A 14,914-nucleotide genomic window follows, 5' to 3' on the forward strand; every position below is an offset into this window, starting at 1 on the left:
GGCACTGACTTACAAATGACATTAAGCATACGACAGTGAAATTTCACCCTTCTTCCCACACTGCATTTCTTGCCCCATGTCTAATCCTCACACCATCACTAACTTTCATTTATAGCCTGTGATAAAGAATTCTGATAAAATGAAATATTCAGGGTTCAAGCACATCTTCTGAAATCTGCCCTCCCCTGTATTCTTTCTTAGCATATACAGGTAATTCCCATAATCTGGAGGGTATTTTATGCTCTTATTATAACAAGGTAGTAAGTGTCATTAATGGTTGTTTTAACAGGAAGGCTGTCAGTTGATCTCCTCCATCACAGGTCATTTATCTCCTCTATAAAAGCCCTAGTGCTCCTTAGTTTGTTCTTTTTTACATTTGATACAGACAGCAAAATTCAAATGCTGGGTTTGTTTCCCTGACTTTATTTACTACCACTGACCTTTGGCTACACCTCTTTGGCTTCGTAACCTCTGACCTCCCCAGTCTTTGCTATTGACCTCATTTGGACTAGACTTTGGTTTTGAATTCTCTCTAAGTTCAAATGGCCTCTTTAATCTTGCCAAAAAACACTGTCTTCTGTTTCCTTTGGAATCTCTATACAAGGTCTCCAATTCCTCTCACCTCACTGATGCATTAGGTTAAGCCATCTGGTCAACTGCATAACTTTCATATTGTCCAGTGTGATGATCATTTCAACCTAACAGTGAGGATGAATCACAGAATGGTTTGGGTTGGAAAGGACCTTTAAAGGTCATCTTGTTCCAACCCCCTTGCAATAATCAGGGACATCTTCAGCTAGGTTGCTCAGCGTGCCTTTCAGCCTGAAGCCAAATGCATCCAGGGATAGGTCTTGCACAACCTTTCTGGGCAACCTGTTCCACTATCTCTCATTTGCATTTTGCCCACTACTGCTTTTGGCACAGCCCAGTTAGCAATGCACTGTGTATCTACGAGGACACTGCTCCACACAGCAATTCCACACACTGCACGTGTTTTGAGGACCAGCTGATGATTTTGACTGAACTTTGACAGTTTTGATGGGCAGGTAGAGCAAGAAACCAGTGGCTGTTTGCAGTGTCAGGTTCTGGCTCCTGTAATAAGACATCTTGACAGGGATGATGAGCCAGTTACCATCACTGCTGGACTTAACAAGGAGCCCAAAATGTAGCCTTTTAAAACAACATGTGACAGAAGTGTGGGGAAGGAACAGCACATGCAGTGGATCATCCAGAGAACTGTATTTCACAAGGGTCCCTCTGACTGTGAAGGCTTAGTAAGTGCTACCAGTGAAGTGCTAAATGAAATGTGTTTTGGGTTCACCTGGGAAAGCAAAGTTAATCAGATTCTCATCTAACCTGCCACAGTCTATGTTACTGATTTAGTTACTTCTAAACTGGATTATTGTAATGCTCTTTACATGCATATCTGATTACTCAGATGCTTAGTGGACTCAGAATAGAGGTGAGGTCTGTTTACTTGTGGTGAATGTATAAACACGTTTGGTACTGTAAGAGAGGAGCAGAGCTATTTGATTACTCCATTTTGTTACGTGTACTAGCAGAACAAAAATTAGTCAAAATTCCCTAGGAAGAAGTTTGGCATTCCACCAAGAATACATGACAACACAGACCAAGACTATGGTAAAAGAACCACTCCTGCCAGGGCAACTGGCTGCCACCATCATACCATATCCTTTCAGAGATTTGTGAGTACATTGGTAATCTGTAGAATTTAGACTGAGACCTAACTCTTAGAACACCGTGTTCCCACGTAAGTCTGCATGCAGTAGTCCACACATCTTAAAAGAACTTGCAAAGTCTTGGCTCCACTGCTGAAAGACAGATCAACTATGACCAGTGGGACTCTAAATGCCAGAAGACTGAATCATTAGAATCACAACTTTATTTCATTAATGCCCTATTTCTTTAATTACAGCACCTGAGGACTACATAATTAAAAAAAACAAACTAGAAACTGAATCATACTTAAATGCTGCAAAGAGCTACTGCTGCAGAAATTACGGAGCCCCATTTTTCTAATCCCAAAGCTGAAAGCACTCCAGGCTTTGAAACTAAGAATACAGTCAGAAGAATGGACACAGCTGGTCAAAACAGCCTTAGGAAAACAAGAACTCAGTGGCAAGATGTAACTCGAACATTAAACTCTTCTTGCTGAGTTCAGTGTGATCCACAACCAAATTTGTTCTAGACAAATTACATCAGCCATTAGAAGGGATGCATATTGACAGATTTGTTTTCAGCTGCAGTTGAAGGTTATCTAACTCCAGCATTGTGAAAAACAGAAGAGATCCTAAGTATGCAAACCCAAAACTGAAGTCGAACTAACAGTAAACAAACAGAAAATAGATCTGAAGTATGTGCAAATTCATGGTTTCTGGCCATAAAAACTGTACCATGTTACTGGTGTGCAATAGCAGTCAGATTCAGACCCAACTACCTCACCACAGCTGCTCTACACCTTTCTAGTCTTGCTCTACTAAAAAGACAGAACAGCAGCTGTTGAAAACATAAAAACTGCAACCAGCGTGCCTACCTATGTTGTGCAACACATGCATCAAGCCCTCCACAAAGAAATTCCAATGAAGCTGGCTTGTGTGTGAACAGTCCCATCAGGCTCAGTGTTTATAGAAAAAAAAAATAAATCTGAAAATAAACCACAGGTAAAAGTAAAGCCCCCTATTCCTAGCAGATGACAAAGTTGTATCTTTATTATTCATGGATGGCTAAATTCCATGCTGTTGGCTCCATTTCTTTTTCTGCAAGACCGGTAAGTTTTCCAACCTCTGATCCCAAAATACACCTACTTCCCTGAAAACAATCACTGATAAGCTGGTGGGCAAAGAGAATTATGATATTATTTTGTACATGCTAACAGATCAGTAAGCTTTGTACAGCAGTTAGTAATACAATCTAAAAATGGCTTCAGATATGGATTGGTTTAAATGAAACAGCTATTGCTTTCCCTAGTTACTTTAGAAATGCCAAATGATACAGAAACAAACAGCTGTTGTAGGAATCCTGCTGCCCACAGAATGGGATAAGGCATCAGTTTCACACTGAATAGCCCTATTACAATGAAGTTTGAAAATATAAGGAACGAAATCCAGATAAAACTGCAGGGGATTAATTTATAAAGGCTATTTTCCATAAAGCCATAACTTCTGAGATGACACTATTTCTCAACATATGTAAGAAGTCAGACCATTACAGCCTCACTGTCCTGTGCATTTCTCTCTACTGGAGTAGCTGTTGATCCAAAGGCATGCATGATGCTTTAGAGAACCAAGCAGAACCAGCAGGCAGTAGAAGGAAGGAAATAAACAGGAAGAGGATCAGACAACTTTACAGAATAATTCAAAAATATTCTGTTTAAATAATCTCTTGAGAATACTATGGAACAGCCAAGCTTTAAAGTGATGGACTCACACACAGCTTTGGGCATTGTAAACTAATACAAAGACCTTATGGTGTATTTTATAGGGACAAAATGAAAACCAGAAATGTCTGAGGACAAATTATGTCTAGTATTACAGACAGAAGTATAAGCAGAGGATCTTGCAAGCAATCAGACGTAAAAGGAAAAGGCTTCTAACTGGTCTTTGAAGACATCTTTAAAACTCAATAAAATGCAGGTAAGAGTCAGTGAAGGATTTTAAAAAGAGAACCTTAAAATTTTCAGGTGGAAATGAAAGACAACAGAAAATAGCTTTTTAAATGCTGTAGTCCAGATGGAATGGAAGGAAGTAACAAAAAGCAAATGTCTCAAAAGAAAAAAAAAAGCGTCAATAAAGTGCAAAAATTATAGAAACAAAATATGACTTAATACTTTCACTTCTAATATTATAATCCAATCCAAGCGCACCATCTTTTATCAATTTCAATGGATTGATATCCAAGTATCAGTACATATTTACTTGCAGTACCAAAGCTCTGGCAGCTGGTACCCAGGCTGGAGCTGCACCTCAATACGGATGCAAATTATTCAGCTGGACACCACAAACTTCCAGGTAATACAATTTTGTTTTACACACAATTAGCTTGCACAATCCTCTGAACTCAGTTATTATCCTTTTTTTCCCTTGCCTTCTGTTACACTTACCTGTTTTAAATTCACACATGGAATACAAGTCACACTATGGTTCCCATCTCTAATGCTAGGAATGCTTATTGGACCTAACATAACAGACTGAATTTCAGTGTGGTAAACACTGAAAAGACTCACACCATGAACAGATCTTATGCATTTATCCAGATCCTTCTCCAACTTAGATCCATCCCTAAGTTACTCACTCAAGCAAAACCAGAAAAAAAGCTGAATTATATTTTCCATAAGGACACGTGATGGTAGGATCAAAAATATCCTATACCAAAACTAGTGCAATAGGGGAGGTTTGCATGACAAAACACACATCACTTGTTTCCCAAAAATCCCTACTTTGGTACCAACCCAATGAAGCCTCTGTCTGAGGTTATGACCATACAGAAAACATACAACTGCATGGTTTACAGTGCAGATAGGAACAGGACAAGTGTGTATTAGCAGCTATACGGAGACTTACTTTCTACCCCTATTAGTTATGCTAAACTAAGTTAAGAGATACAGGCACTAAAAATGCTTTCCTATGTAATACAGAACTGTAGTAGTGTCATGCCAAAAAAAAACCCCAAAAAATGAGGAAAACCTGATTTAACAGTTATCATTTTGTAATTAATCTGTGAAACAGTGCTGCACAGACATTTAAAAAAACGTGTGGTTTTGGTGTTTTTTGTTTTTTTTTTTTTTTTCAAAAAATCCTTACACCGAACATCACTCCCCAGAAAAGCATCGCATCTTCATAAAAAGACATTACCGTTAATGTTGTCACAGTAGTAAAAGTGTTCATCTTTTAGAGAGGGGCATGCAGAAACTAACTCCTGCAGGCCTGCACCAGTTACAGTGAGACACCCCGAGAGGTTCAGGTATTCCAGATGCGGCAGTCCTCCTCCCAGAGTCAGTGCCCTGTGGACACACAGAAGAGACGCGTTAGGAGCCCGCACGGCGCGGCACTGGCAAGCGCCCCACTGCATCACCCTGTCACAGACCCACTGCACCTCATACAACAAACACAGCTCTAACGAACCACGGAGTTTTAAACCTGGCAGTTCCAGACCCTCTTTTAAAGGGGGATCACCCCTGAAGCCATCCAAGAGACCTGGAAAATCAACAGATTTCTACATAAACTAACAACTCCTGTAGACAGACTTTAAGCGGGAAACGACCTTTTTTATAGATGACACCAGAGATGACCAACTATTTCAAAGAACTACAAAGCCATTCTTCAAAATACCACTGATTTTGGCAGCTCTTCCAAGGTGACATATATTCCTCATCTCACGCTAAAACATGACACTCCCAAGTTTGGTGCATTATGCTTCCCAAAGTTTGACTCTTTTTTTTCTTAAACTTACTTTGGTCTCCAAATTTGTGTTTTCCTAGGACTGACAGCAGAGCTTCTCTCTGTCAACGCACCATCTTATTATTCAGATGGAATTCTCCAGCTTTCTTCTGAGTGCTAGACAATTTGGCTGCTGCTGCAACAGGCACACAGATGTACTGCACCTGAGCAATTACTCCATGTGACCCTGCTCGCTTCTCTGTGAGCTCAGAGAAGCCAGCCCAAGTTCAAGCAGAAACAAGCTCACTCGCCTGAAAAAAACCACCAGGCTTGAATCACCAAACTGCAGATTCAAGCCAGGACATAAAACTGAAGATGCCTTCAGAGCATCACTGTACAAGTTTCTCTTGTCAGCAGGCAGAAGTAGAACTGCTGGCCACAAAACCAGCTATTAGGTAACAACTTCTATGAAATAAATGAACTGGTATGTGTTTCTGTTAGGGGGTTTCACTCCCTTTCCTCAGGGACTCCAGGTACTCTTGTGACTACAAGAAGCACTTGTTGCAACACACTCTCAGCTCCTAAATACTTTCACCCAAAAAGCACCAATGGGAAATCAACAACACAACTAAACCCTTGCCATGGCTCAGTGACCAAATCTCCCTTTGCTCCCACATTACTGAGTCATGCAAAACCAAACCAGTACTAAAATAAAATACACACAGCACAACCTCATCAGCACCTAACAAAACTCATCAGGACAAGTCCACTGCAACAATCCAAGAGAAACAAGCACATACACAAAGCCCAGATATCTGAACCACACCCTAAGGAACAGTAACACTGGTGAGTTAAAGTGTCAGAAAAACCAAAGGAGACATCTGAACAGCTGGTACACGTGAACATCAAACGGGGACAAAACCTCAGGAGAGAAAAATCAATGCCAGCAGCACCTCACACTATTCCTCAGTTTACTACAGCAAAGAGCACAGGTATGCATGAAGTATTCCCACTCCAAGAAGCTTTAATTAGTCTTAAATGCTGCAGCACACCTGAGCAGGAGGCTGCAAGTACCTCAGCCTCATCCCATTTTCATATGAAGTAGTAACTACATTTTTCTGACAATACAAAGTATCAGTGGCAAATAGCAAACAGAAAATTCTGTAACTCATGAAGCCATCTCAGTGTTCAAGTCAAACATTTTTTTCTCCTCCTTTAACTGTTATATGGGGTCATATTTAACATGTTGTTCTGCACATACAGAATCATCATAGAATCATTTGGGCCGGAAGACTTGATATAATCACATCCAACCGTTAACCCAGCACTGCCAAATCCACCACTAAACCACATCACCAAGTGTCACATCCTTTAAATACCTCGAGGTATGCCGCTTCCCATGGCAGCCTCTTCCAATGCTTGAAAACCCTTTCAGTGAAGAAATTTTTCCTAATGGCCAATCTAAACATCCTCTGATGCAACCTGAGGCCATTTCCTCCTGTTACATGAGGGAAGAGACTGACCCCCATTGGGCTATAAAACCACCTGAAAGGGGGGCTGAAGAGTGGGAAGATCTCCCCTGAGCCTCCTTTTCTCCAGGCTGAGCCTGCCCAGCTCCCTCAGCCACTCCTTTCCAGACCTGTGTTCCAGACCCTTCCCCAGCTCTATTGCCCTTCTCTGGGTATAGTCCACTGCCTCAATGTCTTTCTTGCAGTGAGGGGCCCAAAATTGAACACAGGATTTGAGGCGTGGCCCAAGAACTGCCCTGGTGCTGCTGGGCACACTACTGCTGATACAGGCCAGGTGCCACCTGGGCACACACTGGCTCATGTTCAGTCACTGTCAAACAACACCCCCAAGTCCTTTTTCACCAGGCAGCTTTCCAACCACTCTGTCCCCAGCCTGTAGCACTGGGGTTGTTGTCACCCAAGGGCAGGACCTGGCACTTCATCTCATTGAACAGACAATTGGCCTCAGCCCATTGAGGCAGCCTGTCCATAAATTATGTCATTATCCAGACAGGTTAATCAAGATGCTACTCCAGTTTTACAAAGTTTCAAGCATATTGGCAGGCATTATGAAAAAACTGGTGAATCAACACAATTTCTTAACAAGAAATCACTAAAGCTCAAATCTAAAAGCATTAATACTGTCTGGAACAACAAATTCACAATAATACTTCAGAAGATAGATATAAAAGATTTTACTGTTATCTCTGAAAGAAAAGCTAGAAGAAGTTTTCAAGTCTAGTACTGTAACTAAGAAGCAAAGACGACTTAAAACTTACCAAAGTTTCTTCAATAAAAATGTTTCTACTGAAATGAGGCAGAGTCATTCCAGAATGGCCCAACAAATAAAACCAGAAAAAACATCCTGCAGCAAAATAGCTTGAAAATATCTCCTCACCTGAGAGCACGGTCTGTTATCTGGTAACAGCCTGACAGACTGAGAAACTGAAGAACTCGTGCAGTCTCTTCATCTGTTTTTTCACTCCCAGAGTACACAGAGTCTTTTTTCTCTGACTGCTTAGTCCTTATTGGTTTTTTACACAGTGCAGAGGACTCTGGAAGTGCTCGAATAGTTCTTAGTCCTGTCCCAGCACAACAAAACGAGTGACCGCAGTAAATCAAGTCAGTAGAAGCACAGTGCTGCTGCCACCCTCTAGTCCTTAATCCATAAATGTGTCTACTGTAGCACGATGCAGAACAATTAATATGGGATGTTGGTTCCATAAGACAAAATCCTTCAACATTTCTGTGTCTCCACTCTGCAGCATCTTCAATGTCAGCTAAATCATCTGCATCTAGCATCCACACATAAGCAGAATTGAAGTTTTCTGAGCCATCAGGTTTAGTCCAGTGCTGCTCACCATCTCCTCCTTGAATGAGGTTTTCATTGCTGACTTCATGCAAACAATTATATTTCTGGTTGGACTGCAGAGTAATCTCTCTGTTTTTCCACAAAGTCTTAGCGTTCCTGTTTCTGCAGCTTTTCAGAACACCTCTGTTATGATGGGTTGATATGATACCCAGTGCTCTGGAAATCCTCTCTATAGCCACATCTGTAATTTTTTCACATCCAGACAGATCAAGGTGGCGTAGATTTTGACAATACCCAACCGAACACCAACTGAAATCAGGGGAAAAAAAGAAGTGGTTTGGTTTGTTGGTGGTTCAGTTTTTTAAGTTTTTGCTCAGAAATAGCTGTTAAGGCTAAATATATGAAAGAACATTTCACAAGTAAATTCACAAGTATTAATTCACATAATATTCAAAGAAGCTACCCCAGACAGATTAGATTTGATACTCCAAGTGCTCTATATATGCCTAGAAAAATCATGTCTAGAGAAATGTGAAATCATTCATGAATCAGTAACAATTTGTATTTCTCCATATACTGAGACTTAAAAGAAATCCGACTTTGCTATAAACTGAACAAATGTTTTAATAATAGATCAGATTGCAAGCACCAAATACATAACATTTTCAAAAGCAACCGCATTACACTCAACAGAAGCTACCAAGAGACATCTGAGTTACTAAACGGTTAACTTCTCAAAAGGCTGAAAATACTGAACTAGCAAATTTCCCCCACACCCACCCCCCCAAAAAATGTATCTGAGATTCAATATTCAGTTCGAAGTATTGCAAGAGTTGTAATTTCTAGTATTTTGAGCTTCTCAAGCTTAGCAGTTTACACATACTGAAATGCCAGTGTACTTAGATCATATGTCCTCCTGTCCTTTCCTATTTCTCTCAGGAATTCTAGATGGAGTCCTGAAACAGCTCCTGCATACAATATTAATTATTCCATCATTAATGAGAAAACAAACTTTTTCATTTTAACAAGAGGTTACTCCCTCAGTCTTATCTTTTTCAAGTGAAATAGAAATTTTATCTACAGTAATATTTTTACATTATTACCTATAAAAGTATATAAGGGATTTAACTGATCTTTACCTATCCATAGTTAATGTTACCATCATTTACTTTCTGTAAGTAATTATCTATATTTAGAGCAAGACAAACTCATTTTCTGAGTTACAAATTGGAGTGTTGTAAATACAGATATATGAGGAGTGGTAAATAAGGTAAGTTTTACTAGATACTGACAAAATCTCACAAAGATTCATTTCTGAGCCCTGGAAATTCTATAAAGCTTTTATTTCAAATAAACTTCTTGTACAAGCTGGAGAGTGTTGCTACCAGCATCCATGCTGGCAAGATTTTCTGCGGTGTTCACACTCCCTGAGAGCACCACATGATGTAAATGCAGAACACTGAAATACCTGCTGAGTTTCAATACCACAGTAGGACCCATTGGTGCAGGCTCTGCATCCACACACCATCCCACTGACATCAAGGACATTCCTGCAGGCCTCAGTAAAACTCAGGAATCCAGTCAATATACCTAAGCCTTAGAGCTTTGCCTACTGCTTGATGTGAGTGTCTGAAATAGCAGTATTCCACACCCTACCAGCTGTAGCAGACCAAGGAACTTCCTTAACTGAGCAACTCCATAAAAATCTATGGACAAGTTGTTAATACCACAGCAAAACACAACTATTGTTATGGATAGCTACACACTGATAGGTAAAAAGCATCCAATAGTGAAGACAGAGAATTTTAAAAGGCCACTACAAAGTTACCTGTTTCATTTGGTATTTCAATGACTTGTTACTCTGGTTTAGTTCTTAGTCATAAGTCACATGGGAGTTCTCAACCTGAGTTCTCTTTCTTTCGTTATTGGCAATGGACTAAGAAATGTTTGAATGTTTCCCCCCCCACTTAAAAAGCTGGATTTAAAGGAAACAACAATTATCTAACCTTTCAAATACAGAGTCTGAAACATCAGTTTGAGTGAGATCCAAATATTCCAAGTTGGGGCAAAGCTCCAAGATCTGTCTAACCTGAAAAAAGAAAGGAAAAGAATCAGTAAAGTTACAAGTCAGTAAGGTTGCACACAGTGTCTAGAGACAACCTGCAAATTAATACTCTTTTAGATTGCAACCCACTTACACTACCCAAGCACGTCAGTTATTAATTAAAGATTGCATAGCCACAATTATTAAATGCAAGTTTCAAATTACACACCATTTTGCTGGACACTGCAGAACTGTAGGCCAATACCAGTGTCTTCACTGAGGAGCCTACAACCGGGAGGACATGATGAATTAGGCCATGAAGTAAACGTTTTTCCATTTGTGCTATATTAATGGCAAGTGAATCTTCAGCTGCTTCTTCTGCAAATAAAGCCAGAGAGAAACACTTAAAATCATTAAAGGACTTGGAAAAATATTTACTACATATTATGTAGTGCACAGGGCTGCCCCAGGCAGCTGTTTCCACCAACTTGTTTTAGGTATCAAAATACTACCTCACAGGGCATTTCATATATATATATACGTATATATAAATGTATGTATCTGTGATTTAACAGCTTAAGACAAATTTTATGTCAAGCCTAGGAGTGGATGCAAGATGATTCAAACTTTCTGAAGAGATGAAGCCTAGCCTTTACCTCCAGACACATCCCTGTAACTACTCTACCTGCCCTCATGTTTGCTCTTTCCTAGACAAATTAATTCCAGTCATTAAAATCAGATGCCTGCTTCTCTCCTGCCAGTCCCCATCCCCCTTTTTTTCCACTCAACTTGTTCCTTATAGCTATGGCATCTTCAGGAAAAAAATAACCAATACACCAAAATCAATTTTACCTACCAGATTCATCTATGTCAGCATCTTCATCCCATTCCTGGAAAGCACGACTTTCATCTTTTCTATTTTTCACCCATTCCTCATCAGGTTCAGTCTCAGTATCTGCTGCAGGACCACTATACCAATCACCTACTCACCACCACCCCCCCAAAAAAAAGAAGGAAAAAAAGTTAATAAAAATTTTTCAGCGCAGCAGAAACCAGCACTGATAACTTTTCAGTATACTGTGACCTAATTTAAGAGACATAAATGAATTCTGAATTCATCTGAACTAAGGCTGGACTAAACCTTAACACAATTCTTTGTCTGAGCTTTATCCTTAAGCTTCAAAAGATTCTTGCAATGGTTTCAGTACCATCCCAGAACTCATAGCCTATCATGCCTCTCTGAGATACACCTGCTGTCCTTATTAACTTAGTAGAGACCAATATAATCACAAAAATAAGTTAAAATCATGGAATACTTGGACTGTCTAGGTGCTCAAGTTCGTTCTGGTAAATAAATTAATCACCAGCTTTTAGTGTTAATACTTGGTTGCAGACATCTCTCTTTTCCTCTGGAATATCACAAATAAACAGTTAACCAGCCTGGTTTTAGTCCCTGCACATGACAACTCCGAGATCGCAAAAACCGAATTCCGTAGGTACCCTACTTAAGTACTACACAGTACTTGACAACATACGTATGACTCAAATCAATACACAACCATTTTTCAGAACATCTGGATGAACGAGAAGATCAGCAACAGCTCTGCTGTTTTAGCTGGTGGAGCACACCCTCCCCCTGAAGGTTACTGCACAGTCACTAATTTACTTCTAGTTTGGGTATATTGCAGTGCTGGGCTCAGGATAAGCAGCTCTGCTGCCTCCCTCGATGTAGACATGCTGAAAAACAAACCACCTTATTCTACTACCTCACAGGGGGGAACCCTACTCCTCCTAAAGCAAGAGCAACTTCTGTTGAGTAGTATCTAAAAGAACAAGGTTTCTTATATGAATAACACAATGACAATGAAATCCTAACATTGTCAACTGTGGCATAAAAGTGTTTGGTAACATTTCTCATTGTCTTTAATATCTTCATATTACATAAGAAGCCTCAGAAGCCTTCTGGGTACTAGGAGGGGAAAAAAAAGTTAAAAATTTAACTAAGCCTACATAAAACTACAGTTCTTTTCCCCTCCCTGTGGCAGTTAATCCCACCTGAGAAGCTTCCATCCAGTTTAGAGCACTTCTGCACAAACAACTGTAGTAGTACAAACAGTATGTCATGAGACCAGATTCCTGTTGTGCCAAACCAGGTTTGAAGCACTTATTTTAAGCAGTTGCTAATTATCTTTTTTTGGTGTGTGTGCAGCACTGAATTATCAAGACAATGATGTTTCAAATGAAAATTTAAGAATTTGAATTTTGAAGCCTCTCTACTCAGTCTTTGGAAGCTCTGGAACCAAACTACTGTTTTCAGGAAGATTTACCCAAACAAAAAGAAGTAATTCAGACCAGAAAGTTATTTGATTCCTCTCTACCTTGTACAAATTTTAGAAGCCATTAAGGTTTGGCCAGAAAGATGTTTTTAGTTTTTATGTATCTCTAAAGCTACGTTATATAAACACAGCTTTCTCTCTTAAAATCTTAAAGGCATACAAAAACTTATTAAACAGCACAGTTTCTCCTTTTACTGAACTACACTGACGTGGCAGCATTGTGAAGCCTGCAGTGCCATACTCCAGTGATTCTTTAATACTCACATAAATATGGACATAAAGCTACAAACAAATACACTCTGATGACTTGCAACTGGCCTCATTGGAATAGAGAGTATTTTGTCTTTTGAACAGGTACTTTTGCAAAAGTCACACTTCTCAATAGGAAATTCTAATTAACAGGAGAGTTTGAGGGGAAAAAAGTTATAAAAAAACACTTACTGCAGAAGAAGTTATTGAAGTAATATACCTAAAGAATCAATACTAAAACTAAAGATTCATTCCATTTTCTTTGAAGCTTGAATATAAAAAGACTAGATTGTGAGAGAACATTAGAACTCCACTAACTTTAAACTTCCTTCCTGCAGTTATGCATTTTATTTCTACCTAGTAACCTAAGAAAATTATTTTACTATAGGTGTAACAGCAGCATTTATAATTCAAAACTCCTTAGATTCTTAAATAATTCAGATATTGTATAAGTGAACATAGTATTAGCATTCATACAAGCAAAAAATGGGGGTTTTTACCTCAGTAAAACTAGGTAACTGTTTGGATACAAAATCTACTCATGAGTTTCAACCAAGACAACTTCTAGTTTCTAACTTCTACAAGATGGAAGTATGTTTTAGGGATTTTTAACATTTAATCAAGTTTCAGGACACTATCCTTGTCAGAAGGGTACACCTCACATGCTCAGCTGTCAGGCTCACTGTATATGACAACCTATACTAAAACACTCTTTTTTAGAGGCTCAAAAATTCTGATAATTGATGTGCTTTCAAAGGAGCTAAATGGAACTTACCTCTGGCCCAGCGAACAGGGTAAAGATGTTTCCACAGAGATCCAGTTTTAGCCAACTGTGACCATTCAGTGCTTACTTGACTACACTGACATAACTCTTGGGGGTTAAGGTAACTGAAAATGGTCACCATTACTTCAGGAGGGAGATTAGTAATATTTGTGGTGTGCCCTGTTATTTCGGTTTCTGAAATACAGAAAGTGTGTGTTAAGTGAAGCACAGCCTCACAGCTTTAGTAACAGTAGTGGAACTCCCATTTTGATGAGAACAATGAAAAGAACGTGTCTGAAAAAATTTTAACGGCTGTTAAAGATAGGTAATAGTTTGGCTTTAAAAGGCTTTCACTGTAACAACACCTTGAATAACAACAACAACAAACCAGCTCAGTTTTCTGTTTCCCACTTTCTCATCTGGCTCATTCATTCAAAAAAAAAAAGGAAATTAATGCTACTCAACTACAGAAAGATGAAAGCATTACCTGCTATAAATGAAATGCTTTAAGAAAAATGCCTTCTGTTGCAGATGGTATCTGTACCTGGTTTGCCATATTCCCAGGAAATAGTACTAGCACGTGGAACCTACCAGCTGGGACCACTCTCGCTGGAAGCGCTCAGCCTCTTGACTGGGACATGGAAAAGTTCATGCTCAACTCCTTGCAGCTGTCTTGAATTTTATTTCTAGCTTTAGCTACTAGCATTGATAATTTTAACTTCTGAATGGTGATGAGCCATTCAGGTTGTAAAGTAATACTAAGTACTAGATTAGAGACTAAAATTTGACCACTGTAATTAATACTTCAACAGACAGCAGTAGGAACTATTCCAATAGCTCTCCCTAAATGCCATACTGCAAAGAGAGCTGCCAACTATATAAAATAAGAAATTCAGAGCTTTGGTTAGTGAGGCCTTTTGCTGTTTTAAGAGATTTTTAATGTTTTGTTTCAGAACAATTTCCTTGAAAAAAAATACTTCTGAAGTAGTTTTCAGGAGTCCTTCGAAATAGCAGGTTTTACTAATAGTGGGGTTTTATTTCTAAAGTACCTAAAACTTTCACAGAGAGAGAAGCATCAGATTTTTTTTTGTCTAAGAAGCTCCAAAAGTGAGCATAATGTAAACTTAACCATGTGATACGCTATTGCTACTTCAAAAAATATAATTACAGTTTTACTTGATGAATCAATGTATTTATTTGTACCACTAGCATGTTGCTGCATAAGTTACAGAGAATTTTGCATGAAAATGCAGTTAAGCCTGCACAGGACTGCAAGCTATGTTATTTTCTTTCCTTTCTAAAAAAT

The 14,914-nt window shown here is 39.1% G+C and overlaps 1 protein-coding gene across 3 annotated transcripts in view; it reads right to left on the reverse strand.

Annotated features, from left to right (window-relative positions):
- FBXL5 (F-box and leucine rich repeat protein 5) overlaps positions 1 to 14,914 on the reverse strand; it is a 33,957-nt gene that overhangs the window by 3,377 nt on the left and 15,666 nt on the right. For 2 of the 3 annotated variants that reach the window (XM_048303988.1, XM_048303990.1), the window contains exons 5-10: positions 13,621 to 13,803; positions 11,117 to 11,242; positions 10,490 to 10,638; positions 10,223 to 10,305; positions 7,803 to 8,525; positions 4,872 to 5,020 (exon numbers count right to left, since the gene is read on the reverse strand). In XM_048303988.1, coding sequence (XP_048159945.1) covers positions 4,872 to 5,020; positions 7,803 to 8,525; positions 10,223 to 10,305; positions 10,490 to 10,638; positions 11,117 to 11,242; positions 13,621 to 13,803 — 1,413 coding nt within the window. The remainder of the gene's footprint in view (positions 1 to 4,871; positions 5,021 to 7,802; positions 8,526 to 10,222; positions 10,306 to 10,489; positions 10,639 to 11,116; positions 11,243 to 13,620; positions 13,804 to 14,914) is intronic. The other variant, XM_048303989.1, reaches the window with a different exon arrangement.

Source organism: Corvus hawaiiensis, chromosome 5 (assembly GCF_020740725.1).
Source record: "Corvus hawaiiensis isolate bCorHaw1 chromosome 5, bCorHaw1.pri.cur, whole genome shotgun sequence".
Classification (NCBI taxonomy): domain Eukaryota; kingdom Metazoa; phylum Chordata; class Aves; order Passeriformes; family Corvidae; genus Corvus; species Corvus hawaiiensis.